Below are 27,566 nucleotides of genomic sequence, written 5' to 3'. Positions count from 1 at the left end.
TGTGTGTGTGTGTGTGTGTGTGTGTGTGTGCCTTAGAAGTCAATTAATACATTAGCCATACTTAAAAAAAACATCTGAATTTCATTTAGAACTGAGATTCTAAGTTGTAAGCAGAAATCTTATGCACAGCCAGAAGCGTGTTTCCCCACTTTCACAATGCTGAGGTGTCAAATCCACAACCCCCAACAAATGGTTTGTTACACGCGGGTGTGAAGGGCAAGCTTTACTTACACAGCCTCACACACAGTAGATTTTTAAAGTTTTTGGGTACAGGGGTTTAGCCACAGATGCAACATCCACTTTTGATAAAGATTACTCCACCTGTTTATTTCTTAAGAAATTAAGCATCTTTATTAAGCTCTTATTTATAAATGTCTACACAATAATAGACACTGTGTGCTCTGTGACATTATAGTCTTCTACTTCTGCTTCCATCGGTTTGCATTTTAAACTCCCAGCCTTTCAGTTTGTTATGAACGACTTTATATCACAAAATGTTAGAAATATAAAGTGAACCATGCGACTTTTTTAATTTTATTTTCTGTTTGATGGAAGGACTTAAGACACGAGTTATTTAAACAATTCTAAACGACAGTGTGGTGGCCATAGCACTTTACGTGGGCCAAATGTGTTAAGGATAATGTTTATCAATGTAAAATTGCAAAGAACTTGTGGATAGATTATAACATTTTGTAAACAGTTACCTCAGAAGCTGCACTGGTAGATCTATGTATGTAAGGTAAAACTATCCACAGTACTTCCACTTAAGTAGCTAAACACATAAAGTCACCCTTACCAGTAATCCGCTGCTCCTTGAAAAAGTAGCACAAACAGACAACTGACTCAAGAAAGAAAGAGTATAAAGAAAATAGTAAATGTGTGTCTAATTAAACTCTTCCTGTGAACCTTATATCATCCTTTAATATGTTTGGTGTTGCAAACTTGAAGAAGCACAGAAAAGATCATCAGACATTAATCTAATCAGTTTTCAGCCTTCATTCATATTGAAAAGTTGAAATCTTCCCTGCTAAACCCAAGTGCAGCATTTAACACCGTTGGCCATAACATTTTATTACAGCTATTATTAAATGGAGAGTCCTCTTCACACACTGAGCTTAATTATGAAGCTCCACAGGCTTCTGTGCAAAGACCAGTTTTGTTTACATCATATGCGCTTTAGAAGGCATAGCATAGCATACATTTTCACTGCTATGCATATGATACCCGCTTTTATTGGTTAAACCACCGGGATGTCTTAGACACATAATGAGCTTTAATTTTCTGCTTCTAAGTTCAGATAAAATCGAGGTTATTGTAACGGGGCGTAAAAATCTTAGAAACACTGTGGCTAACAAGATCCTTACTCTGGATGGCATCGTCTTGAGCCGCCTGTTGTAGTGATTTGGCACATTATAAGTAAACTTGAAACATACAATCCCATAGCACAACATCAACATTTATTTATATACAAAAATAAAAATGCTTTTTCAGAAAAGAATTGTAACTTCACAATTCATCACCGGTTACGTGGGTACATAGGGTAAGTCCTCATCATTATCCCATAGCTGTTCCGGTAATCTCTCAGGGCCTTGGAAGGGTGGCCATGTCCAGTCTACCTCATCAATGTCGGGAGAGTCGCCGAAATACAAAAAATCTTCCTTGTTGTCAGTGTCCATAGTCCACAGCTGTGGTGGTGAGGGGGGTGTGCTCCACTCTGACACTGGTGAATACGGTGCGTCTTCACTCCAATCTTCAAATGTAGGGTTCGTGGCTGGATCTTCAGAGACTAAAGATTGCTCAGTATCCCTGGTACCAAGTACCAAATATGTACCAAGTTCTGTCACTCTGATGGTTGATTGAGCAGAAGGGTTGGAAGATGCCCTAACCCTAACCCTGCTTACAACTTAGAATCTCAGTTCTAAATGAAATTCAGATGTTTTTTAAGGCACACACACACACACACACACACACACACACACACACACACACACACACACACACACACACACACACACACACACACACACACACACACACACACAGGTTAATATACTGTATGACATGTAAGTGACAAACTGCTGTAGCCAAAGCCAAATTCTTCAGAGCTTTTTTTTCCCCCATTGCTCCCCTCTGCTGGGCTGAATGTTTTCAAACACAGTGGGTTCATTGGAGTGGACGGGCACGGGGTGGAAAAAGTTCTCTAACGAGCTCTCAGTCTCAGACATGGATAACAAGAATGAAAAGCAGGGAGAGAGAAAGAATGACCACTGTCTGGTTACAGAAAATGTTCAAACCGGCCCAGTTTGACTCAGAGATGAATCAGGCATTGACTGAATTGTGTGTGAGGGGAAAGTGTTCCTGTTCACAGCTCAGGCTTTTTAATATGAAGCCAATTACACCCATGCTGGTCAACACTTGGTTACCTGTCATGTAGAAGTACAGTACTGTGCAAAAGTCTCAGACTATCCTCATTTCTTTATATTTTTCTTCCAGACTTACTTCAAGTCTTCCTTCTTTTAAAGTTTTTCTTTGAACTCTGGCTGTTTTTTCAACAAATTTTCAGACCAGTCCTTGTGCCTGAGCAGTTTCAGAGGAATGGTTTTGTTTGTTAGGGCAATTAACGCTGACATATTAATCATTCGAGCATAAAAAAACCCCACCTAACCCAAGAGAGGAACTAGTTAATTTATCTGTAGGTACTTTGTTACTTGCAGCCTGTTCCAGAAATTAAAAAAAAAAAATTGTTCCCATTTCTTTTGTTAAATGTATGAAAAATGACAAGAAAAGCACCGTTTGACAAATATAAAATAGTATTTTTGTACCAGAAGGTGATTTCTAATGAGCTGTTAGCCAAGATGCTGGTATAACTTGGTATGATCTGCAGTTATTAAAAAGATTAGGAAACTGAACAACAAGTGAAGGACAGAAATAAAGTGGCAGACCTAAAGAACACAAACAACACAACAAAACAAAAAAGAACAGCCTACAACAGATTAACTGTATCTGAAAGTCATGTTCTTCAGAAATGAAAAAAAATATCCAGAAAAAACCCTGACACAGTCGGTCCAACTACTCTATCATTTTTAAGCAAGGCTGAGATTTGTCAAGTTACACAAGAACTGCACTGAATATCAGTGGCCACAGCTCTTATGGAGAGATGAATCCAAATTTGAAGTTTTTGGTTCAAATAATTCTCTTAACTGTTTACTGAAACATATTCCAACTAGAAAGTGCATTTTCTGAAGAAACTGCAGTGTGAATGCTGAAATCTGAATGTATGCACTGAAATGAAATAATTAATGAATATTAAGCTAAAAATGTTGAATGAGTTGGAAAATACAGACTTTTTAACCTGAAAACCAAAGTGCAGAACTTTTGAAAGCTGATGTTCACACAGAAGAAGTTGGAAAATAGCTGAAAACGTTTAAAATGTAAATTAGAAAAATGAATATTAAAAGTTCACATTCTTTAAATCACTGAATGATTATGTCATGGTCCTGAGTCTGTCGACTCAGTGTTTTGTGTTTCTTTATGCTTTTGTTTATTCTGATTATGTATTCCGTTATGATTTGCCATTTATTAGGTTTCTGTTCTGTGCCTGCCCTGGTCCCACTTCCGTGTTCCCTCTGTCTGTCTATGGCGTCACACTGTCTGCTTCTGAATCTGTCTGTTTAGTTTAGTGTCTTGTCTGGTTCCCCGTGTCTGAGTTTCCTGTTTTATTCTGAAGGTCCCCGACTCATGTGAGTGTGTTCAATTTACGTTTCCCCTGTCCCGTCAGCTCTGATTTCTCCCAGGTGTGTTGCCCTCCTGTCTCTCATCCCCTGATTACTGGTGTGTGTATTTAAGCCCTGTGTGTTCTCCTGCCTGTTGGTCTGTGTTCCACGGTGTCCTGTTCCTCGTCTGCTGGAGCTGCACACCTGCCTCTTCTCCCCCCCCCCCCCCCTTGCTACTTCAATCATGAAACGGATCAATGATCAGCTGATCGGCGTTTATCTCTTGTTTGTTTATCGTTCACTTTGCCAGGATCCTTTTTCTACGTATCTGACAGCTGGTAACTGTGCAGGGGCGGTCTAGCAAAGTTTGGCCAGGGGGGCCAGGTAGGGCATTAACAGGGAGAGGGGGGCACAAAGAAATACTTTTCTTCCTTATTCACATTTAAAATATCTAGCTTTTAAAAAATAATTATCAATCTTACAAACGATTGATGGATACATATATACCATCAAAACCGTGTACATCACTGTCACAACAGTTTTTCATTCAAAGGCTTTATGATTTTTCCTATAATGGTGGGCCGGTCTCTAGTCAAAATGCCCAGGCTGATTTTTTTGTCCCAAACCAGCCCTGTATGCAGCTCATCTGCAGTCTGGTGTTGCAGTCTCATGAAAGAATAAAGTTACGTTGAACCCAAGCACACCATTGTTTTCCTTGTGACATTACCAATAAGTTTGGTGTGTCACATGGCCCTCTTCTTATTGATGAAACAAAAGTTGTATCCAAGATGGCCGACTTCTAAATGGCCACTATGGTCACCACCCATCTTTAGGAATTTGCCCCATCACATATACTAATGTGCCACAAACAGGACTTTAATATCACCAACCATTCCCATTTTATTACGGTGTATCCATATAAATGGGCCACCCTGTACATAGCACAACTTTTAATTCAAATCTGGTCACAAATACCTTAGCAAATGAAATACTGTTTTGTTTGTTTGTTTTTTTTAAATTACACCCTTTGAAATGATATTAAAAGAACTCAAAATCAGGTTATCAGACCTTCATGATTAATTCTGTTACATCGTCCAAAACTGACCAAGTTTATACAGCTATGCGACATAAATTACACTTTAAATACACTGTTCACATATGCGTCCCACATACACAGTCACACTCGTTTCACTCCTCTTTGATAAGTGAGCAGACTTGAACCACATTAATATACAAAGTCTGCAAATTGCAGAGTTTTTAATTTTTGTAAAACATTCCAGAAATAAGTCTTCCAAAAAAAAAAACAAAAAACAAAAAACAGACAAACATGAAAGGACTATTTTTCTGCTGTGATTTGAATAATCGGCTATATTCTTTTCCACCCACCTCGTATTTAACTGATTCCCTTTGCCTTCCATTATCTGTAGTTGGTTATTATATGTAAACAAGGAAAGCTTTCCCCTCATGAAGAGGCAAGTTATTAATGGATTACATTGAGAGGACAGGCTGTAGGCACTGATGCTTTCACTGGTTCATTGTCCCATTAGAAGTACTCAATACTGTCATTCTGAGTCTTGGGGTGCTGCAGATCAGTCAGCTCAAGCGTTCCTCCATAAGCCGGGAGTTTCTCATAAACACGGAGGTGAACATATTCGTTTCCTCCCACATAGACCTGCAAGGAAAGTTAAAGGAGATGCTTGATGTGCACATAGAAGTAATCCTGATCATTTTATTTTATCAATGTAAGCCACAGCTGTGGGCCAAACAACATGCATGGAAAAGGAGAATCCACATCTTCATATATAGAGTGCCTGATTGTTGTAGTGTTCACAAACAGAACATTTGTTGAGCTCTGTTCATGGCTGACAGAGTTTATGAAGTAAATATGTGCTTATGCTTCTTTATTTAAGCCCTAGTGCACAGGTGTTGAACTCCAGGCCTCGAGGGTCTAAATTACCTCCTCAACATGTCCTGAAGTTCTCCAGAAGCCTGGTAATGAACTAATCATTTGATTCAGGTATGTTGAAACAGGGTGATATCTAAAACCTGCAGGACACCAGCCCACGAGGCCTGCAGTTCGACACCCCCGCCCCTAGTGTGCGTTGTGTGTGACAAGCGATCATTCACAAGAACTGGAAAAACCGGAAATGCTCGTCCTGTGCCACACCAGGAGTGTGAGGTGCACTTTGTGTGGAATTTGTGAAATTTGTGTGGAAACAATGATTGAAAGCCTCAGCTATGAAGCTAGAAAATCAATAACAGTTAAAGGTTTGCACACACCTTCTTTTAAAATCACTACATATGTGAAGAGATAGTAACTGAAAACCCCCCACTGATCATTGCTTTAGTTTTCACCTGACAGATCACATTATCAATCAATGCTCTTTTTAATTATATTTTATTGCATGCAAGACCTCAGAGCTTTGCAGTGTTGCCACTGCTCACTGCTTGCATTACAAACATTACCTTAATGAAGTAGTTGGTCCCAGCTACGACCTGTGTTTTGTAGTTCTCTGCAGTGAAAACCTCGAAGTTTCTCCCGGTTTTCTGCTCTGCGAGAGGCTTCATCTGAATAACAATGACAGCAAAATCAATATGAATGACAGGCCCTGTGTGTGAGTGTAAAAATCTCCCGTTTCTACTCACTGCATCACAGATCTTCTGAACTGCTTCATCAGCCTGCTCCACCTCGGTCAGCCCTCCGCACATTTCCACTTCGACAACATTTTGTTGGTAAAAAATGACCAAAAAGCTAATAAACACACGCCAATTCACAAGACTCTGCATTGTGGACCAGCGCAGAGGAAGATGGGTGTTTGTTGGTACAGTATTTGTAAACGATCATGTAAAAAACCAAATAACACAACAGCCAGTCATATGACTTCGCATTTTGAACCGTACCATCAGCTCAAGAACAAGGGGGTGGTAAAAATCAAAAACAAAACAAGCACACTTAGACTAGCACAAGAAAATAATAACTTTTGCCCACATTTTTACCGCATGTGTGGGTTTGTCGGGGCGTATGACAAAATACTCTTGAGTCTGCCGGGAAGTGAAAATACAGGGTGTGAGCTGTGATTGAAATATTGGAAAGGATCACACATGAATCACAGCCTGAGTACTGCTTTTAGCTCTTCCTTTCCGGTTATCCTACTTCTACTTTTATTTATTTAATACAATTATACCAACTGAGCTTAAGGAGATAGAAACAAAGTATTGATTCTAATGAGCTAGTATCGATCAGACACCAATACTAGAGTTGGTATTGATCCAACTACCTCTAGTGCACAGGTGTCAAACTCCAGGCCTCAAGGGCCGGTGTCCTGCAGGTTTTTGATGTGTCCTTGATCCATCACAGCTGATTTAAATGGCTGAATTACCTCTTCAACATGTCTTGACGTTCTCCAGAAGCCTGGTAATGAACTATTCATTTGTTTCAGGTGTGTTGATCCAGGATGATATTTAAATCTTGCAGGACACCAGGGGTCCGTTCTTCGTACGTCGCTTACTACATCCAAGATCAAATGACACATCCATATGTACATCCAAGACCAAATCATCGCGCTAACTCTGAGCTCGCTATTCCGGTTCCCCGAACACACCTGCTGTTGAGGATTAGTACAGCTGGATGAAGTAATGTGAGATCACTGGGTGTCGTAAAAGGGGCTACGCATCGATAGTAGAAACATTGATCGGCAACCCTCTGATTGGTCGGCGAAAATGTCAAATAGCGCGCTCAGTATTTTTCGGCAGCAGAGCAAGAACTCTTGAGTGAGGGATTTCAGGAGTTTCAGAGTTTAATTAAAACGCAAGGGAACACTGCAAAGGCTGCAAAAGCAAGGAGAGAGGGCTGGCAGAAAGTTGCTGACAAATTAAACTCGTAAGTAATTTAATAATAACAATAATAATGGAGTGGATTGATATAGCGCTTTTCAAGGCACCCAAAGCGCATGACAATGCCACTATTCAGTCACTCTCACATTCACACACTGGTGGAGGCAGCTACAGTTGTAGCCACAGCTGCCCTGGGGCAGACTGACAGAAGCCAGGCTGCCATATCGCGCCATCGGCCCCTCTGGCCAACACCAGTAGGCGGTAGGGTAGATTTATTATATTACACTATATTATCCAATAAAAAATATATATATATATATATATATATATATATATATATGAGTCTGCCTACAGGAGGGAGGTTGAACGTCTGGTGTCTTGGTGCAGCCACAACAACCTGGTGCTGAATGCCCAGAAGCACACAGTCCCACTCCCCCCCATCATCCTGACTGACACCCCCATCACTCATTCCGCTTCCTGGGTACCACCATCACTCAGGACCTGAAGTGGGAGCCCACCATCACCTCCGTCATCAAGAAAGCCCAGCAGAGGATGTACTTCCTGAGGCAGCTGAAGAAATTCAACCTGCCAACACGGACGATGATGCAATTCTACACCGCAATCATCGAGTCCATCCTCACCTCCTCCATCACCGTGTGGTACGCTGGAGCCACTATCAGGGACAAACAGAGACTGCAGCGTGTTGTGCGCTCTGCTGAGAAGGTGATTGGCTGTAGACTCCCATCTCTGCAGGACCTATACACCTCCAGGACACTGCGGCGTGCAGCTCGGATCTCAGCTGACCCTTCTCACCCTGGACACAGTCTGTTTGACCTGCTCCCCTCAGGCAGGAGGCTCCGGTCCATTCGCACCAGAACCTCTCGCCATAAGAACAGTTTCTTCCCCTCTGCTGTTGGACACATGAACAATAAACGTACGACTGTTCCCACCACTAACACATGACCCTACGCTGTGTTCATTGCATCATTCCATGTTTCGGCACTGATCACCACCTGCACTCATGTATATATCTTTCTACGTAGCACTTTTAATTCTTATTCTTACTTTTATTTTTTTCATGTCTATATAAGCGCAATTTATGACAGTATGTTTGCACTGAAGCACCGCAGCAATTTCCTAATGTTGTAAACCTGCTCAACATTTGGCAATAAAACCCTTTCTGATTTCTGATTATGTTAAATTATGTTATATTATATCCCCTTTCACATTAGAGCCACAACAGGACCCACTAGAACATGGGAACAAGTAAAAGTGAAATATAAGAATATTCTACAGAATGGTAATATTTATCACTTATATTGCTTTTAGTCTCTTGGAAAGAGACCCTGAAATAAGCTGTTAGTTTGTTCATAACAGCAACCAAGAAAAGGGCAGAGCAAAAAAAAAGACAGGTGGTGGTCCTGCACCCCTTCGTCAACAAGTTGGTTAAGTGAATAATACCCTCACGGGAATATCGATATCTCTCTATGAGCACACTGTCACGCTGAGCTAAAGGATCCTGTCTGTCCCGCAATATACGCTGAATTCTGAAAACTCTCCTTATCAATCTTGCACCTTCCGCAATGGGTGGCTCGCGTAAACGGACAGGACATGGCTGCGACAGGCTTCCCAAATCCACCTTCGCTTTTATAGCCGTGGTCTCTCATCTTGATTACACGAAGTAATTTACAATTACTACTCTGAAATATGAATTACATCTGTAATAATCACATACATGTAATAGAATGATTAATAGTACATTTCCCTTTTTTAGGAAATGACCTGTATGTATCTGTGTGAAATCAATAAATGGATCAAGTGCTGCATTATCTTTAGTTACACTGATGTTATTTATTTATGGTGAAACAGTGGTGGAATATCGCTGTTGCTTTCGTATAAATGAAGCGGACATACCTGCGTGGCCGCGATCTAATCCTGTTTACATAAAGTAAACCTGCTCCCGAGCAGGTTTACGCTTACGGCTCTGTTGCTACGACAGCAAGTCCCGGATGAGCTTCGGGGAACCGAACGATCCAGGATCACGCGAAATCGTCAACAATCAAATCCAGCTAACTTACTTAGCGAGGAACGGACCCCTGATCTGGAGGCCTGGAGTTTGACACCCCTGCTCTAGTGTACACGCCTCTCTGTGGTTTAGATATTATTTTATTACTATTATTTGTCGTTTAAGGCTGTAGAGATTAGATTTTACTGTTCCCTAGTTGTTGTTGTTTTGTTTAGTTTTTTTCTGGGGGGGAATCTTCTCTTCACATGCTTTTAAGTGAGTTTCAGGGTGCTCTGCTTAATTATTACTCTTTTCTAGTTAACATTTGGAGCCGGAAATGGTAGATGCAAAAATAAAAAAAATTAAAAAAAGAGATTTTAATGACTGCAAACAGCATCAAAATAAAAAATAGGGAGATGAAAATACAGCCACAAAGTGATACAAACTAAAGGAAAAAAATGCAGTATAGACAAACAGCTGAAAATGATGTGTTGAAGGTTGCAATAAGGCCACTATAAGATGGTCAACTAGATTAAATAGTTAATATATTTAAATAAATAAAGGAAGGCTGAATGATCCGGTCAAAGCATGGTGGAGATGTACAAACGATCAAGATGTGTAGAAGACATAACAAGGACATCTGCTGGATAAGTGGGACTAATTCAAGATTACAAAGAAATTCAGCTGTGGCTGACGTCTTAATACTGATTATCTTCTGTATGGACGACCATGTCCATCATTGTAAAACACAATAAATTAGAGAGATTAATAGCCTGAATAATTCTTTAATGTTTGGTTAGATTCTGTATATGCTGCACAAATATGTCTCTAAAAATAGGATAACATGTGTTGGACTTTTGGGAGTCTTCCCTCACACACACATACACACAGAGATAATTCAGACAAGAGTACTGTTAACCTTACAGTTATTATAGATGAAGCTCTGGACAAATATGAAAATAAAAAAAAAATCATCAGAAGCTGCAATAATGGTAAAAACAGAAGTTAATAACTAGCAAGAAATCAACAATCACAATCATTTAGTTTTTTGCAGAATTTAACTTTTAATGCTTCAAATGATGAACTCCAGTTGTTAGATATTTTAGTATTATGGGAGCATTTACTGGGTACTTTTTTGATGATATTAGACAGAAGATTCTGTGACTCAACAATGCTCTTTATGTTAACCGTCATTTTCTCTTGCTTTGTCAACTCAAGATTTTATGGTGTGAAAGTAGATACTAAGGTTGGAGGGAAAACACCAACAAATCACTCTTTTACTCAGGGCCGGCCCGTGGCATAGGCCGTATAGGCAAATGCTAAGGGCGCCGTCCATCAGGGAGCGCCATGCCAGTGCCACAAATGTTGAAAAAAAAAAAAAGTTGGTACTATTATTTCTAAATACAAAAAATAATCCCACGTTAATTAAAATGCAAAGTAAAGCTTATTTAATAGAAATATTATTTGTTACAACATTACACTACACTGCTGATGTAGGGGGGCGCCACCTAAAATCTTGCCTAGGGCGCCAGATTGGTTAGGGCCGTTTATGCTTTTACTTATCACTCCCTTGCAGAAGATGTTTATGTGAAGACTATCTGGGTTGTGTCAGAACTCACGGATGTAGGAGACCTCTGTATAAGATTTATAGGCCTTGATAGTGCATCTTACTGCAATTGTAGAACAAAGGATTCTAACTGTCTAGTGTTTAACGGACCTGTCAAAGGTATGTTGAGATATGATTGTAGAAGGCGTCTTTCAGAGCTGGGGGGCCTTCCTTATATGGTTTTAACTTGAAACTTGTTGACACACGAACTTTCTGCCTATAAATACTGCTGCACAAAAGAATAAAACTTTGAGTTGATTTTGGGAAGGCAACCTGAACAGTCTCTGTATCATTTTGTTCTCCTAACTGCTCCCGACGTCGTAACTAACCCGCTGACGGCATATCTGAGTGCTACTTGAGAATATATTGCTGAGTGTTACTTAATAATTTTGAATCTTATAGGGTAAAGACAAAACTCTGCTTATAGACGCCCACGCCTCGGGGAAACCCGATCCACGGACTAGACCCAGGACGGAGTTTCTTTCAATTTTGGTGTCAGAAGTGGGATACGCCGACGAAGGTAAATACGTGTCTTTTTTTTATTTATAAGACTGTGTTAGACCTTTCTCAGTGACCCACTTACTAAGTAAATTAAAACAGAAAGACACAGGAAGTTGCCTGTTGTTTTGAAAACGCATGCTAAAAAAGCGAGAAGTTGCTCGTTAAGTGAGAAGCTGCTCACCAAAAACAAAAGAAAAGATAAAATTGCTAGCAATAAATTGAAACCTCAGCTGTGCCACAGCAAAAATACTAGCATAAATCCTTCAAGCGTGTAAACCCCTTAATCACTGAACATGGGTCAGAATAATTCAAAGACCTCAGACAGGTCCGATGAAAAATCGAAATTAACTGTAAAACCGAAAAAATATATATATAAAGTCACAAATAACGGCTCAGTACGACTCCCACCTCCGGTTACGTGTAACCCACGTCCGCGAATCGGTGAAGACTTCCATGATTACGTATCCAGAACATGTGGAAGTGCTTACGTGACTGATTTTGTCTACAACTTAAGAACTGTAAGTTTAATGCATTCTAATTTATTTCCGGAGCCCTATCCCGAACGATTATCGCCAGAAAACAGGTCAGTAGAAATGTTGAATACCAGGCACATGCAGAGGAGGGGGGGAGGGGGGGGGGCTAGAGGGGCTTGAGCACCCGCCCCTTTCCTGATGGGTGCCCAAGGTGCCCTTTTGTTGAGGCAACTTTAAAAAAAATAATTTTTTTTAAATGTGTGTGTGCGTGCGGAGTCCTGTCTGTGCCCCTCAACAATAATATTTAACTATTAATCACAGTTTTGCTAAATAAAAGGCTCTGGCTTGCATCAGTCACATGCTCACATTTAACCAATGATCGCCCTTGACGGCAGAACGCGCTGGTTACGAGCCGGGAACGAGCTCACAAAGAGCACGCGCACTTTTTCCGGTCCGCAGCTGTAGGAGAAACACGAGTTAACTCAGAGACACAGACTGATGCGACAAAACCAGTAAGTAGGTGTACAGCGTACACTGTAGTGTATAGCACCCAGGAGTATTAGCTTATTACGTACACGTTGGTAAGCTGTCTTTTTGCAACTGACGAACTGAAACAAACGAGCGTGCTGTGTGTGCAACAGCGCGACAAACATTACCTGTCCTTTTATTAACTGCACAAGTAGTGCTGGTCATAGCTGCTGGCTACCTGTGTAAGGCTGTCATGGGTCTGTAGCTCTGTCACCGTTTTAGGGAACATATTTAGCTTTAAAGCAAGTTACAGGGCTTTTCCTGCCTTTCTGGAGGGATTATATTTTACTAAAAAACGATCTAATATGCATGTCCACATAATTATGCATTGTTATAATTATAATATATTAAAAACACACGCTGTATTTTAAAGAACATACATTAAGAAGCAGATTATATTAGATTTATATTTTAAATAAGACAAAATTTGGATTTTACAACAGTAAAATTATTGTATCTCTACAGTTTAAAAATGTAATAAACTTTGCCCCTGCACAGAGTGGATAGTGAAACAAATGGAATCAACATAATGACATTATTTCATATTTATTACTTTTTTCCCCTCATTGCTTTATTATTGTAGCTCTAGTAATAAATAATAATGTAAGGATTCTGGATCAGCACCATGATGCCCACAGTATATACAGTATTCTGAAGGTCTAAAGTGTTACTGTGTGTGCGTGCATGTGTGTGTTTTATTTATATGGATTTTTTTTAATTATTACTCATGATATAACATTGTCCAGACATGCCTGGTAAGGACATGAGGAGGAAACAGTAGGAGCTGTGTGAGGCTACTAAAGGCAGTGCTATAACATTTTTCTGTCATCATTTTATTTTAGATTAAGTGCTGGAGTTGTTAGGTGTGGATAATTAGATTATAGTTTATTGCAATAGCAAGTTGTGCCTTGTTCTCAGATAGACAGCAAGTGGAGAGCGATATATGAAATGATGGGATGGAAGGAAGAAGAGAAGCAAAGAGTGATTCACAGGCAGAGCCTAAATTATTTCTCAGTTTTTTGTTGCCTTATGGTTCCAAGCGCTGTCACCAATCTTTGCATTTTGTTATTATCTCATGACATTTAATCAGCTACCATCTCTCCTATGGACTTTTTAATGTCTACAGTCTCAGATCAACACAGCCCTGCCCTCCAGCACCATCAGCAGCAACCCCTCAACAGCAACATTGTACCCATCAGGTAAAGCATCGGCTATGTTTGCTTTGCCTTGTTGCCCATATTAGATTCTTGATGAATGTGTGTTGTTGTTATTCAGCCTGGTTCAATGTGCCCCTTTTTAACTTTGAGCACCCGCCCCTTTAAACCTCTCTGCACAGCCCTGTTGAATACCATTTGCGATAAGAAAAGTAGTCTGCTTAAAAAGTCCTGTAGAAAATATATGATAGAATGCCGCGACGTGATACATCGAATGTCACCACTATGGAAAAAGGGACCGGAACCAGGTGTAGATGCTTTAACATCAAATAAAGCTAGTGCAGGCTCTAGCATAGAACATAAATCTACCACAGGAAAAGCTAGTCTTGCATGCCCAGCCGTTCAGCCTACGGCCCCACCGCCTTACGAAGATGAGACCGAATTAATAGTTGCTGCAGCAGCTGCACGCACACAACGTCAGCATTCTGATCCAACCAGCTTAAAAGAAAGTGACGGAAAACCGATCGCTAATTCTGATCTTGTTCAAACACTTTTGCAGGCTATACAGCTGCCATCGGCCGTTGCAGTCGTTAAAACGAAAGGACACAGTACAGCTGACACAGACGAAGCAGCAGGTAATGCCCTACCAGACGTGACTGCCAAGGCTGCAGCTGTGTCACAGCTCCCACCTCCACAGGAAGTATTATCTGTGCCCCTACAGCTGCCACTTGTTACACTCCCAGACTATTTAGAAACAAATTTTGATTTAAAATTTATACAAGAGCAGGCCTCTGCATCTGATTACACCTATTGGGAGGATAATGACTGTACCTTAGATGACAGAGATGGCCTATACAAAAATCTTGAGGGTTTGATTGCCCTCCCATCTTCCCTACTGCCAGTCCTTGTCCGACATTTTCACGGTGTGAGTCATGTCGGACAAAGAGGGGTAATAGGGGCAATAAAATCAAGATTTGTTATTGAGAAAACATCACATGCAGTAAAAAGCATATTAGCAACCTGTCTAACATGTGCACGAACTAATGTAGGGAGACCAAAAGCAAAACATCAGCATTTACCACAACCAGATTTTCCATTTCATACATTACAAATTGATTTTACACATATGCCAGCACAAGGAAGCATCAAGTACTTACTGGTAATAGTGGATCAATTTAGTAAATGGGTAGAAGCTTACCCAACATCAAAAGAAACTGCAGAAGTAGTCTGTCAAAAGTTGTGCAATGAAATAATACCCAGATTCGGAATACCTCACCAAATTAACAGTGATAGAGGACCTTCATTCACATCAGAAGTAATTCAAAAGTGTGCTAAAACTCTAGGAATAGACTGGAAATATCATGTGCCATACCACCCTCAGAGTTCAGGAGTTGTAGAAAGAATGAATAGGACCATAAAAAATCGCCTGACTAAAGCAATGATAGAAACAGGAATGACCTGGGTCAAATTACTTCCTCAAGTCCTCTGCGAGATTAGAATGACTCCATCCGCAGCAACCAAATTATCTCCATTTGAAATAATCATGGGAAGACCATTTCCAACACCATGGTCAGCCTCCAGAGGGGCACCGCTATTGGAAGGGGATGTAGACACTGCATTGTCCGACTATGTTCACAATCTGGTAGAAACACTGAATAATAACTATCAGAAACTCTCTCAGCCTCTCCCTTCTACAGATCCAACCCATCCGTGGAAAACAGGAGACGTGGTGTTGGTGAAGTCGCTAAAACCAAGGACACCCGGGGAGGTCGTGTATTCCAGCCCCCAGACTGTACTTGCAGTGACGAGAACCAGCATCCTTACAGACGGACAACCGCAGTGGATACACGCCAGCACGGTTAAGAGCAGCCCCACTGAACCATCTCAGGCGTCGGATCAAGCAGACGATGACTCAGGCGAGCCAGCGCCCGGAGCCAATATACATACACACACGCAATCACTGATTAACACACAACGCCTGAAAGAGCCAAGACTCAGAGAGCTCTTTGATCCTCCACATGAACAACAACAAGGTACTCGAACATCCAGCAGGAACAGAAAGCCGAGAGTACCACATGATGTCTAATCTGATAAAGCAAGACTCATTCCATCCTGATAATGGAGAAAATGAAATGCCCATTGTCATCATACGACGCTTATTCGATGTCTCTCGAACCTGGGACCAGGCCAGGAGACGACTGAAGAACTGTGTTTTTTCTTATATATTTAGGTTATTTATCATATCTATCGCATTAACTTTAGGATTTTTCTTTGCTATTTTGTATTGTAGACTGCAACCATGTTCACATTTTTGCAGGTCGTATTTTGCTGACAATACCTCATGCTCCATTTGGCAAGACACCCACCTAGTACGCTCCTCACGTTCCCTAAAATCAGTAAATAGCAACACAGATGCCACTAATAAACCATTTTATGCACCCCCTACAGCAGGAGTTAACTCCTGGTATGAAAATGCCAGAACAGCCGCTCGTGATTTAGGAACCAGTAACTGTTATGTCTGTTCAAAGGGCAATCCAGATCAGGTAATAGTAGGATACCCCATATCCGGTTTCCCCCTCACTGAGGGACTAGAGAAAATCGGCGGAGATAATGCTCTCCTCAAAGACACTTTACAGTTGACTCTGAGCCCTCTCGACTGCCTACTTAGACACACACACACACCAACTAACCCTGAGACTCCATTAGGCGAATTATTGAAGTTGTCTAATGACACCGCAGGGACCTGCGCCCCAATGAAACGCCCCAAGAATAGGTTAAAACCCTCACTGCCCCTAGGACAGATCCCTTTCCATTTTAATACTAGCATGATATGTCTGCGCAGACTAAAGTTAACTGGCCCAGACACACACATAGATTATACAAAGGATAACTATACATTCTTCTCTGACTCCCCAGGTGCACGCTGCAATGAGACATGGCTAGCTGTCTCTGTGGCTGAAGTTTTATCATATCTGGAGGAACACACACACAGTTCAAGTTCGAGCGGAGAATCGATCATTGTTCCCCCAGAGGGTGTATTATATGACACTGACTGGGGGAAGTTAGTTAAATCACACATGGTCACGCGCCTAACTAGAGCAATCCCTAACGGTTATTGGTTGTGCAACAATACTCTTAGATTAGCCTTACCTGTTAATTGGACCGGTACCTGTGGTCTAGTAACTTTAGCCCAAGAACTACTAATACAACAAACCTCAGATCTGCCTGTATCCAGCAGACGTACAAAACGCTCCGCTTACTCACATAACGTTTACATAGATGCTATAGGAGTTCCACGCGGGATACCAAATGAATTAAAGGCACAAGGAGAAACCTCTGCAGGGTTTGCCTCAATATTACCGTGGGTGCAGATAAACAAAAATGTAGCCTGGATTAATTATGTTTATTACCATCAGCAAAGACATATTAATCTGACCAATACGGCCCTTACAGCCCTAGGAGAACAGATGTCTGCTACCTCTTTAATGACCATGCAAAATAGAATGGTCTTAGATATGCTGTTAGCTGAGAAAGGAGGTGTCTGTGCTATGTTTGGAGATGTATGCTGTACCTTCATTCCCAATAATACTGCCCCTAATGGTTCATTCACACAAGCTATGAATAAACTTAAAACATTGCAGATAGAACTGAGAACCAGTGCAGGTCATGGTCAGTGGCTAGACAAGTGGTTACAGGACATGTTTGGAAGATGGAAGGAACTAATTGTAGCCTTTGTAACAGTATGTATTATTTTGTTTTTGATGATTATTGCCTGTTGTGTGATGCCATATATATGCTCAATGATGACCCGTATAGCTACTAGTACAGCTGCCTCAACGTATTTGAAATTGACAAAAACTGACCCAGATGATGTGCCAGATGTCGCCAATGATGATCCTGATGTATATATTGAGCATTAGGTTGTGAATTACTCCGTTATCCAAGAAGGGAATGAAGTTTTTTTTTTTTTTTGTTTTTTTTCCTTAGAATTTTGATATCAAGCTTGCTCGGAGGACAAGTTACATTTTCCTTTAGATTATGTTATTACATTTTGCCTTTATATTGTGTTATTATTGTGTGATAATAAAGAAGAGAACTGTTAGATATTTTAGTATTATGGGAGCATTTACTGGGTACTTTTTTGATGATATTAGACAGAAGATTCTGTGACTCAACAAGGCTCTTTATGTTAACCGTCATTTTCTCTTGCTTTGTCAACTCAAGATTTTATGGTGTGAAAGTAGATACTAAGGTTGGAGGGAAAACACCAACAAATCACTCTTTTACTTAGCACTCCCTTGCAGAAGATGTTTATGTGAAGACCATCTGGGTTGTGTCAGAACTCACGGATGTAGGAGACCTCTGTATAAGATTTATAGGCCTTGATAGTGCATCTTACTGCAATTGTAGAACAAAGGATTCTAACTGTCTAGTGTTTAACGGACCTGTCAAAGGTATGTTGAGATATGATTGTAGAAGACCTCTTTCAGAGCTGGGGGACCTTCCTTATATGGTTTTAACTTGAAACTTGTTGACACACGAACTTTCTGCCTATAAATACTGCTGCACAAAAGAATAAAACTTTGAGTTGATTTTGGGAAAGCAACCTGAACAGTCTCTGTATCATTTTGTTCTCCTAACTGCTCCCGACGTCGTAACTAACCCGCTGACGGCATATCTGAGTGCTACTTGAGAATATATTGCTGAGTGTTACTTAATAATTTTGAATCTTATAGGGTAAAGACAAAACTCTGCTTATAGACGCCCACGCCTCGGGGAAACCCGATCCACGGACCAGACCCGGGACGGAGTTTCTTTCACCAGTCAGTGCTATATGTCTAGAAATAACGATTTTTTAAAATATATTGATTATAACTTTAACTTTTGAAGGAGCATTATTGCAGTTTTTTCTTTCAGGATAATAAAACAGCACATGTCATGAGGCAGCAGCTTGGAGGCAGAGAGCAGCTGAAATACAAAGTGTGACCTCATTAAAAAGGTTGGATGGGATCTTTGTCATGATGGTCTTCCACGCCAGTAACTACGGCTTCTCCTCCATAACATGGAAGCTTCTTCCAGACCCGCAGATGAAGGTAGCTGGATCCTCCCACATGTACCTGCAGTCAAATCAGAGGAAACTTGTACTTGTTGAACACTGAAGATCTTCAATCTGCTCAACAGCTCATCTGGATCTCACAAGTAACTCAGTCCATAAACACTTTCTTTATTTTCTTCCATTAATAATCACTATCATGTCTGATGTCACAGTTACCTTGATGTCATAGTTGATTCCTTGCACCACTTGACTCTTGTACTGAACAGCTTTGAACACGACATATGCTTCATTTCTTTTTTCCTCTACTTGACACTTAACCTGTGTATGGACAAAATAAAAGTAAAACATGACATAAAATGCAGAGCACAGAGTTGATGTGTCTGTTTAATATGTGAGTCTGAATGTTGTGAAGAAGCTCACCTCATCACAGATTGTCTGAATTTCCTCATCAGCGTCTTTCACCTTCGAGAATCCTCCACATTTTATGGCATCCATTGTGAAAGTCCGCTGAAATAAACAGAGGAGACAGTTTTCTTGTTGTATGTGTCTAAAACATACTGGTGCCAGTCCAAGTACATATACTGGGTAAGTGACCTGGAAACTTACTGGAAGGTGACTCTAACGCATGATAGGAGGAGCAACATGTGACACGACAGCCCCTAAATGTTTGCTTAGAATGTCTTCTTGAAATATCTACTTGTGTAATTGTGTCTTAAATTATCTGTGTCTTTAAAACAGATAAACCTTTGCTTTTATATTAACATTTTTTTAGACGACTAAAAAGGACGATAACTAAAACGTGTTTGTCGTAGTCCTGTCAGTCTGTAGTCTGTGATAAATGTCTTATAAAAATAATTTATGTGCCACGGCTGTGGCTGTCAAAAAATAAATACATTGAACTTTGCAAATTCTTCTTTAAGCTGACTGTCCAGAGATAAGCTATCAAACCTGTGATAGATCAATATGCCAGATCTGTAAGTCAAAAAAGTGTGTGACTGAGGAAACTTACAGTTTTGCAAAATACCCCAAAAACATGTTTTCAAGAAAATTCTAAAAGCAAACTTGAGTCTATTTAAACCTGTTTAGAGCAGATGATTTACTTTATTTCTACAAACATATAAACTTCATAGATAAAGTAAGGAAACTTATATTTGAGCAATCATTTCTTTGCTGTCACACTTGGCAATAAATCTTATGCTATTGGAAAGTTTGTTTATTTTCCCTTAAATGGGGCCATGTTTGTAAGGAGAATGTATTCCTGCGTTGAGCAGCAGAGGTGAGAATGTGGATTATGCCCATAAAAAATTGCCAGATCTTCTCTGCCAAAGCCAAATAGCTTATTCTGCTATTGACTCTTGTTTTGAGCTTCAGGTACCCCAGGTACTACCAATCCAGTGCCTGATTGGTGCCCACTTAGTATCTCTGTGAGCATGAACCCTGGTGCAGCGATCATATGCTCCAAGCATGCTACATTTAACTGATGTGGATAGGGCCTGTGCTATAGGGCAACTTCAAACTTGACACCAGAGGAACATGACACCACAAGAAGACCGTTTCCACACACTGTCTGCATTTAGAAACCGTAAGCAGTCAGCTACAGATTTGCAGTCAAAGTTTGCAGGATGATTTTGCCAATGGTGCTCTGTCCAGACAATCCATCAGGCCCATAAGCACTGACGTCAGCGACATGTGCACTAAGCATGACCCTGAGGAGAAATTTCATGTTTAGCAATGAATGCAGACTCTGCATTCAGCAGCAGGACTGTAGGATCAAAGTCTAGAAAAGACACAGACGCTATGCTGATTGATGCATTGATAAGACAGCTTTTGCAGAGTTTGTGCCTTTGCAGAAAGATATCGAGATTCTATCATGTAACAACTGGGAACACGGGAAGCTTGAGAAGTACCAAGGGCTCAGAGAAGATGTGGAGGGTGAAGGTAACAGTGGTCCCAGTGGTAATCGGAGCACTAGGTGCAGTGACTCCCAAGCTAGGCGAGTGGCACCAGGAAATCCTGGAACAACATCCGAGATCTCTGTCTTGAACAGCAGGATACTGCACAGGACCCTCAAGATCCCAGGCCTCTGGTGGAGGATCTGAGCTGGAAGGATAGACAGTCTGCAGGGGCGAGAGGGGAATTTTAAAATAATATATTAATTGATTAATAGATTATACAGTTTATATAATTTATATCTTCATTTATCTAATCTACACACACACACGCACAGTTACTTTAGCCTTCCCCACTGCTCTGCCACCAACTTACCGTAAGGTTGACAGCTGCAACTATTCTGGTGCACGCAGCACTATGGAGGTAATTACATTATACACACGCAGCACTGAGGCCGTCCAAAGAGCAGCGACTTCATCCAAAATGCTGCACATGTCACAATGCTTTCACATTTACAAGATAACTGCAAAACAATTATTAAATAAATACAAGATGCAGTTGCGTTCATAGTCAACATCACCAGAACTCTTACCATCAATAACACACACTGCAGCAATCAATATACTTACAGGTATCTGAACACACACTGGCAGTCCTGGACTTTCCTCACCACCAGCCTATATCTGACATTTCCCACTTCAGTGTGCAGCTCTCTTATTTCAGCCATGGGGTGCCCAGCATTCCCAGGCTTAATGACTGACGGAGTGGAGCCGTCAGGGTGCATGCACTCAGAGCATGACTCATGACCAAAACATATTATATCCAGTAAGTAAGATCAACTCAGTTTATAGTGTCATTTACTGCTTATATCATTAAACTGATGTTCAAATTTGCTAATAAAATAATGCTGACAACCTACTGAGCACCTTTCATGTGTACTTTCAGTTATCTCCTAAAAGTTGGAAAAGTAGATTTCAATCAATAAAAGACTCTCTGACTGAACTGTGCTTTATTTTAGGTCACCTTCACATATACGTTCAAAAAGGATAACATGCTAAATGAAATATAACTCTCCAAATGATGCTATAATTGACTCTTGCACACGGGACGTGGGGAAGAAAAGTATTTAGAAGAAAAGACCCTGCATCATTCCATGTTTGGCACTGATCACCACCTGCACTCATGTATATATCTTTCTACGTAGCACTCTTAATTCTTATTCTCATGTATATATCTCATGTACAGCTCATGCACATATCTTTCTACGTAGCACTTTTAATTCTTATCCCTACTTTTATTTTTTCATGTCTATTTAAGTGCTATTTATGACACTATTTAAGTGCTATTTATGACACTATGTTTGCACTGAAGCACCGCGGCAATTTCCTAATGTTGTAAACCTGCTCAACATTTGGCAATAAACCCCTTTCTGATTCTGATTCTGATTCTGATTAAACTTCAGTCTCACATGGTTGTTGCTACAAGAACGTAAAATGTGATTTTGTGAATTTGAAAACACAAAGCATTGTGTGCTAAAATCCTTCAATTCAGAGCCTGGAGACATGCTTACAGCATTTCTCTCTCATATCCTTTGCAGCTCTCTTTTTTAGCTCATTATTTTCTCACCTTTTTTACTTTTCTGGTTATTGCACCCTCTCAGATGTGACTACAGGGAAGCTCTCTGTCCATATCTCTTCCTGCTGTACTGCCCTCTGATGACTTCTTTGCCCTTCTCTCAATCTTTTCTATCTTTTCTTCACATCTTTCAAACCTACATAACTTTTTCACACCTCCTGATATAAAACTCCATAGTTTTTTTTGTTCTATATAAATCTCTGCTTTTTCACCTCCTCTGCTATAGTCCATCCTTTCTCCCTTTTACCAGGATAAGAAACTGATTCTTAATACTTAATTTTGGATGAATTGTTTTCCTAAACGCTGCCAAAATCCAGGTTTTACTGATAAATCTTTGCTTGGTGGAGGGACTTTAAATGTTTTCTTCTCTCTGCTGCTTTTCTTTTTATACTGACCGTATTTATTTTATCCTGCAGTCAAGTCAGGCGTGCATGCTGTTTGTGAGGCAAAGCAGAGGGAAAGGTGGGATTACAAATGCACAAGAGGCTGATTAGACAATGAGACCCAGGAGGGCGCAAAAGTAAAGATGAAAGCAAAACTTAACCAAACCAAACTTTTTCCACCACTTGGTGAGTAGTTGGCATCAGTGTTGGTCAAGTTACTTGAAAAAAGTAATCAGTAACTAATTACTATGAATGTGAAACGAGCTTAGATTATAGGACTCACATGTTTTCATTTCTAGTCTTTAAAACCTGTCTCTACCCATCTAGTATTAATTCCTTCTGGTATACAAGTATGTATATTATGCACACACACAAACACACATGCTGCTATTACCCATTTCCTGTTTTTATACCTAAGATGAATTATTGTTGAATGAAGACATTTTTCAAACACATGTAAAATGAGGCCAATTGTGTTTATTGGGTAAAGGAAAAGGTAGAAGGGGGAAAAGGGGGGATAGAAAGAAGGAAAGAGAGGAGAGAAAACCCCAACAATCCCCTCTGAGCAAGCACAGGCGACAGTGGACAGGAAAAACTCCTTTTAAAGTGAAAGAAACCTAAAGGAGAAACCTATGGCAGAACCAGGCTCAGGAGGGGGCAGTCAACTGCCGGGACTGGTCGGGGGGTGAGGGTGAAAAAAGAAAAAGGAGGGAGGGGAAGGGGGGAAATGAAGATGGAATAGAGGTGGAGGAAGACGAGCTTACATCAGGTGAGAAGCAGCAGTGTCCCTCCTCCAGAACCAGTGGAAACGTTTTCTCTTCTTTTTTAGATATTCTTCCACCAGCACTTTTTTCTCAATGATGAGGGTTTTCAGCTCATCCATTGTTTCTGTGTTTTCTTTCTCAAGTTTGTTGCATCTTTTCACCATGTCTTCTAATTGTTCTTGTTTTTCTTTAAGATGGTCTTTCAGTTCTTTAACTGTTGCCTCCTCTATTTGCTTTGCCTTGTGCACATCTGTGTGCATGTCTTCCAGCTGCTGGTTTCTCTTCTGGATATCTTGAAGTCTACACTGCAGGTCTTTATGTGTTTTCTGTTGTTCTTGCTTTTGTGCCTGGATTTCAGTGTTTTTGTGCTTCAAGGTCTTAGAAAGTTCTTCAAGTTCTGTATTTTTTCTCAGCATTGCATTGATGCTACTCTGCATCGCTGAGCATTGATTTGCCAGTTTTTTCTTTTCTCCTTCCAGTACAGTTGTTTTGTACTTTGTTTCATTATACAGTTCTTGGAGTTCTTCATTTTTCCTCTGAAGAATAAGTTTTTCTTCTTCCAGTTGTATTTTCTGTTGGTCTTTTTCTTGAAGCAGCTGGTTATTTCCGTGCACTTTTTTATCGAGCCTGATTTGGAGCAATCTGTGTTTTTCCTCCATCTCGTCAACATTGGAGCCCATTTGTTTCAGTTTAATTTCCATTTGCTTCTTGTTTTGAAGCAACTGTTGATTTTTGTGCAGAGTTTTGTCATGTTTCACCTGCAGAGCTTTGTATTTTTCCTCCATGGCTTGGAGTTTGCTCTGCAGGTCGCTCTGCTCTACGGGCTCTTGTTTTTTGTCTTGGAGGATCTCCTTATTTCTCTCCAGAGCTTCATCAAGCATAACTTGCAAGCCTTCATTTTGTGTCTTGATGTTCTTCATCTTGCAATACATTTCTTCCTTTTGTATTTTCTGTTGGTCTTTCTCGTGAACCAACTCTTTATTTCTTTCCAGAGCTTCATCAAACATAACTTGCAAGCCTTCATTTTGTTTCTCGATGTTCCTCAGCTTGCAATACATTTCTTCCTGATGTATTTGTTGTTGGTCTTTCTCATGAAGCATCTCTTTATTTTTGAGCAGTGCTTCCTCAAGAGTCATTTGCAGCATTTTCAGTTCTTCCTCCAAGACTTCAAGCTTGGAGTCCGTTTCTTTCTCGAGCATTTCTTGTTGCTCTCTCTCTTGAATGAACTCTTTATTTCTGTGCACTGTTTTCTCGAGCCTGATTTGGAGCAATCTGTGTTTTTCCTCCATCTCGTCAACATTGGAGTCCATTTGTTTCAGTTTAATTTCCATTTGCTTCTTGTCTTGAAGCAACTGTTGATTTTTGTGCAGAGTTTTATCATGTTTCACATGCAGAGCTTTGTATTTTTCCTCCATGGCTTGGAGTTTGCGCTGCATGTCTCTCTGCTGTGTGGACTGTTGTTTCTCTTCTTGGTGGATTTCTTTCAGTTTTTCCAGAGCTTCGTCAAGCTTCTCTTGGAGCTCCTGATTCTTCTTGAGCATGTTTTCCTGTTTTATGCTCTCTTTTTTCTCCTTTTGGAGCAGATCTTTATTTTTTTCCAGAGCTCCATCAAGCTTTTCTTGGAGCTCCTGATTCTTCTTAAGCATGTTTTCCTGTTTTATGCTCTCTTTTTTCTCCTTTTGGAGCAGATCTTTAATTTTTTCCAGAGCTCCATCAAGCTTTTCTTGGAGCTCCTGATTCTTCTCGTCTTGGAGAGCCCATTGTTTCTCCTCAATAATACCCTGTTTTTCTTCAAGCTGGTAGGATAATTCTTCTAATTTAGCGCTCTTTCTCTCATTTTCTTCCGTCAGGAGCTTAATCTTTTCTCTGTTCATGAGATTTTCTTTCTCCATTTCTTCCAGTCGCTTTTCCTCTAACTCTACCTGTTCATCCCAAGGAAGAGAGCTGATATAAGGGTCTAGGGACTCATACCATGGAATAGAGCTGGGGTCAACTTCTTGTCTTTCTTGCTGTTTCTGAGACATGTTGGAGTCTGTATACCGTGAGTACGGAAAGGATCCAAATGTTTGAAAATGCTTTACTGGTGAACGTTTGAATGCTGCTAACACAAGTGCTGCAAATAACGGACTGAAAGTTCTACATCCTCACCCCTACTTAAGAATTCATGAGGATCAAAGCTTCAAAGGATCAATGCTTTAGAAGCCTGTGACATCAGAATTCCATAAGCCAATGAGGTTGTCACATGACATTTTTGAATGAGGTCATAGTTTTGTATGAATTTTTTAAAATAACATCAACATTCCGTGAGCCAATGAGGTTGTCACATGACTTTTGAATGAGGATAATTTGTTTGCTTTTTGCTTAATTTTAGCAGCTTTATGTTTGCAGCTCACCACAGGTTGAGCAAAGGAGTGGGTGAAGTTTTGCCTTTTCCCGTCCTCCTGTAAGCTTTGATGTTTTTTGCTTTTCATGCTTCAAATATTCATAAAAAATTAGGATAATTTTCCTTTTTTGTGTCATAGCGAATACTAATAAACCATATACTACATGTGCATTTTAAAAACTCACATCAATTCGCTGATGGTGTATGATATTAAAAAGGAAAGGAAGGCTGCTTTTTGATAAGGTATGCTGCAAATGCTTATCTTATCAGCTCAGTGTGGGATCACCACAGTCATAGTTGGGATATATTGTGTACAGCAAATATATCCCAACTATATCCCAACAAATCAAACAAAGCCACTTTAATGTGTCGCATGCTCAATTTGAAGCTTGTAAACATCATGTTTTAATGATAATACATTCCCAATAACTGAAATAACCCTTAGCCTGAGAGACGGAGGCAATATGAATAAATAAAACAGATGAGATTTCTAGTACAAACTGTAAACGTCATCCCGACTGTGAGCATTTGCTCCCATATTCTGCCAAATGCTTGTAATCAATCTAAAAATATGTTTGAGATATTACTATTCTGGATATTAATGCATAATTTAGTACTGTTTTCATCTCTGTGGTGTTTATGCTTAGCTTCCTGAAGGTCATTTGGCCAATTTTGAAGCAGTGGGGCTCTCATCTAAGTGTTTCCTTTCCACAGCCTTCTGTGGAAGGTGTAAATGAGGAGAAACCGAGAGCCAATAATAACTTTCACGTTCATTTCCAGGCTATTTTATTTCTCCAAGTACTGTGAATTGGCCCAAGGCTGCAAATTATGGAAGTGATATTTTCTAAAAAAAAAATGCATTCTTCGCAAAAGATTTTTACTATTTAGATTCAGTCTTTTTTGGGTGTCCCCCTCCTCACAGCAAAATTGTGTGCAAGCATAAAAATCAGCACTAATTGTCTTTAAAGACCATCATGTGAATTTGGTTCTCCTGCTGATTTAACAAGCTGCTGCAGTGCTTTGTGACATTTTTGGCATATTTAAAAAATTATTTTTAACCCATTTTGACCCCGTGTGGTTATTTTTGACTGACCCCTATCAGACCTGATCTGAGTCAGTTCACTTCCTAGTAATGGTATTTTATTAAAATTGGGTCTGAATGGCTAAAATAATTATGTTCATCTCTATGTTATGTTCTAAGACATCCAGTGGGATCTTGCCTGGGTATTTTCCCTTTGGAGATTATCAGTGCACACCTAACTCAAAGGCAATTATGAGTAAGACCCAGAAACTACTGGAGAGCTTATACTTTATGAGTAGTAATATACCTATAGCTTTTTGAATGTACATGTGTTGAAGGTGCGGGTCTTGTTGAATTATTAAACATACTTTCTTTAATTTTTCGAGCCACAAAAACAACAACTTTTAATTTTCTTCTGCTTGAGTCTCGGCCTCGGGTAGTTCTACTTATCATTGCTCAGTCAGTTGTCTGTTTGTGCTACTTTTTTCAAGGAGCAGTGGATTATTGGTAAGGGTGACTTTATGTGTTTAGTTACTTAAGTGGTAGTACTGTGGATAGTTTTACCTTACATACACAGAACTGCCAGTACAGCTTCTGAGGTAACTGTTTACAAAATGTTA

At 40.1% G+C, this 27,566-nt stretch overlaps 4 protein-coding genes across 6 annotated transcripts; 1 reads left to right on the top strand and 3 right to left on the bottom strand.

The window, feature by feature from the left end:
• Positions 1–4,942: 4,942 nt before the first annotated feature.
• On the bottom strand, positions 4,943–7,726 carry LOC146662250 (cystatin-B-like). Of its 3 annotated transcripts, XM_085418761.1 has the most exons (4): positions 7,094–7,701; positions 6,360–6,494; positions 6,180–6,281; positions 4,943–5,385 (listed from the first exon to the last, which is right to left on the bottom strand). In XM_085418761.1, exons 1-4 carry the CDS (start codon positions 7,271–7,273, stop codon positions 5,257–5,259), a joined length of 546 nt encoding a protein of 181 aa, XP_085274887.1. In that variant the 5' UTR covers positions 7,274–7,701; the 3' UTR covers positions 4,943–5,256. The 3 variants fall into 3 exon arrangements, with proteins under 3 accessions (XP_085274887.1, XP_085274888.1, XP_085274889.1); XM_085418762.1 differs by lacking the exon at positions 6,360–6,494 and having other exon boundaries at positions 7,094–7,726; XM_085418763.1 differs by lacking the exon at positions 7,094–7,701 and having other exon boundaries at positions 6,360–6,982.
• Positions 7,727–10,281: 2,555 nt separating this feature from the next.
• On the top strand, positions 10,282–18,425 carry LOC146662249 (uncharacterized). Its single transcript, XM_085417886.1, has 5 exons — positions 10,282–10,293; positions 11,561–11,678; positions 13,787–13,859; positions 14,374–14,449; positions 15,496–18,425. Exons 1-5 carry the CDS (start codon positions 10,282–10,284, stop codon positions 15,898–15,900), a joined length of 684 nt encoding a protein of 227 aa, XP_085274012.1. The 3' UTR covers positions 15,901–18,425.
• LOC146662248 (cystatin-B-like) lies at positions 17,804–21,484 on the bottom strand. The gene is made up of 5 exons (XM_085418766.1): positions 21,390–21,484; positions 20,778–20,987; positions 19,291–19,377; positions 19,087–19,188; positions 17,804–18,931 (listed from the first exon to the last, which is right to left on the bottom strand). The coding sequence occupies exons 3-5, from the start codon at positions 19,363–19,365 to the stop codon at positions 18,806–18,808; spliced, it is 303 nt and encodes a 100-aa protein (XP_085274892.1). The 5' UTR covers positions 19,366–19,377; positions 20,778–20,987; positions 21,390–21,484; the 3' UTR covers positions 17,804–18,805.
• Positions 21,485–23,538: 2,054 nt separating this feature from the next.
• LOC146662247 (uncharacterized) lies at positions 23,539–25,759 on the bottom strand. The gene has a single exon (XM_085417786.1). It carries the CDS (start codon positions 25,564–25,566, stop codon positions 23,539–23,541), a length of 2,028 nt encoding a protein of 675 aa, XP_085273912.1. The 5' UTR covers positions 25,567–25,759.
• Between the last annotated feature and the right edge of the window lie 1,807 nt (positions 25,760–27,566).

Source organism: Rhamphochromis longiceps, linkage group LG9 (assembly GCF_057381845.1).
Source record: "Rhamphochromis longiceps isolate RC_006_pf linkage group LG9, R_longiceps_female_GT1.1, whole genome shotgun sequence".
In the NCBI taxonomy this organism is placed as follows: domain Eukaryota; kingdom Metazoa; phylum Chordata; class Actinopteri; order Cichliformes; family Cichlidae; genus Rhamphochromis; species Rhamphochromis longiceps.
This window is presented reverse-complemented; position numbering and strand designations above follow the sequence as displayed.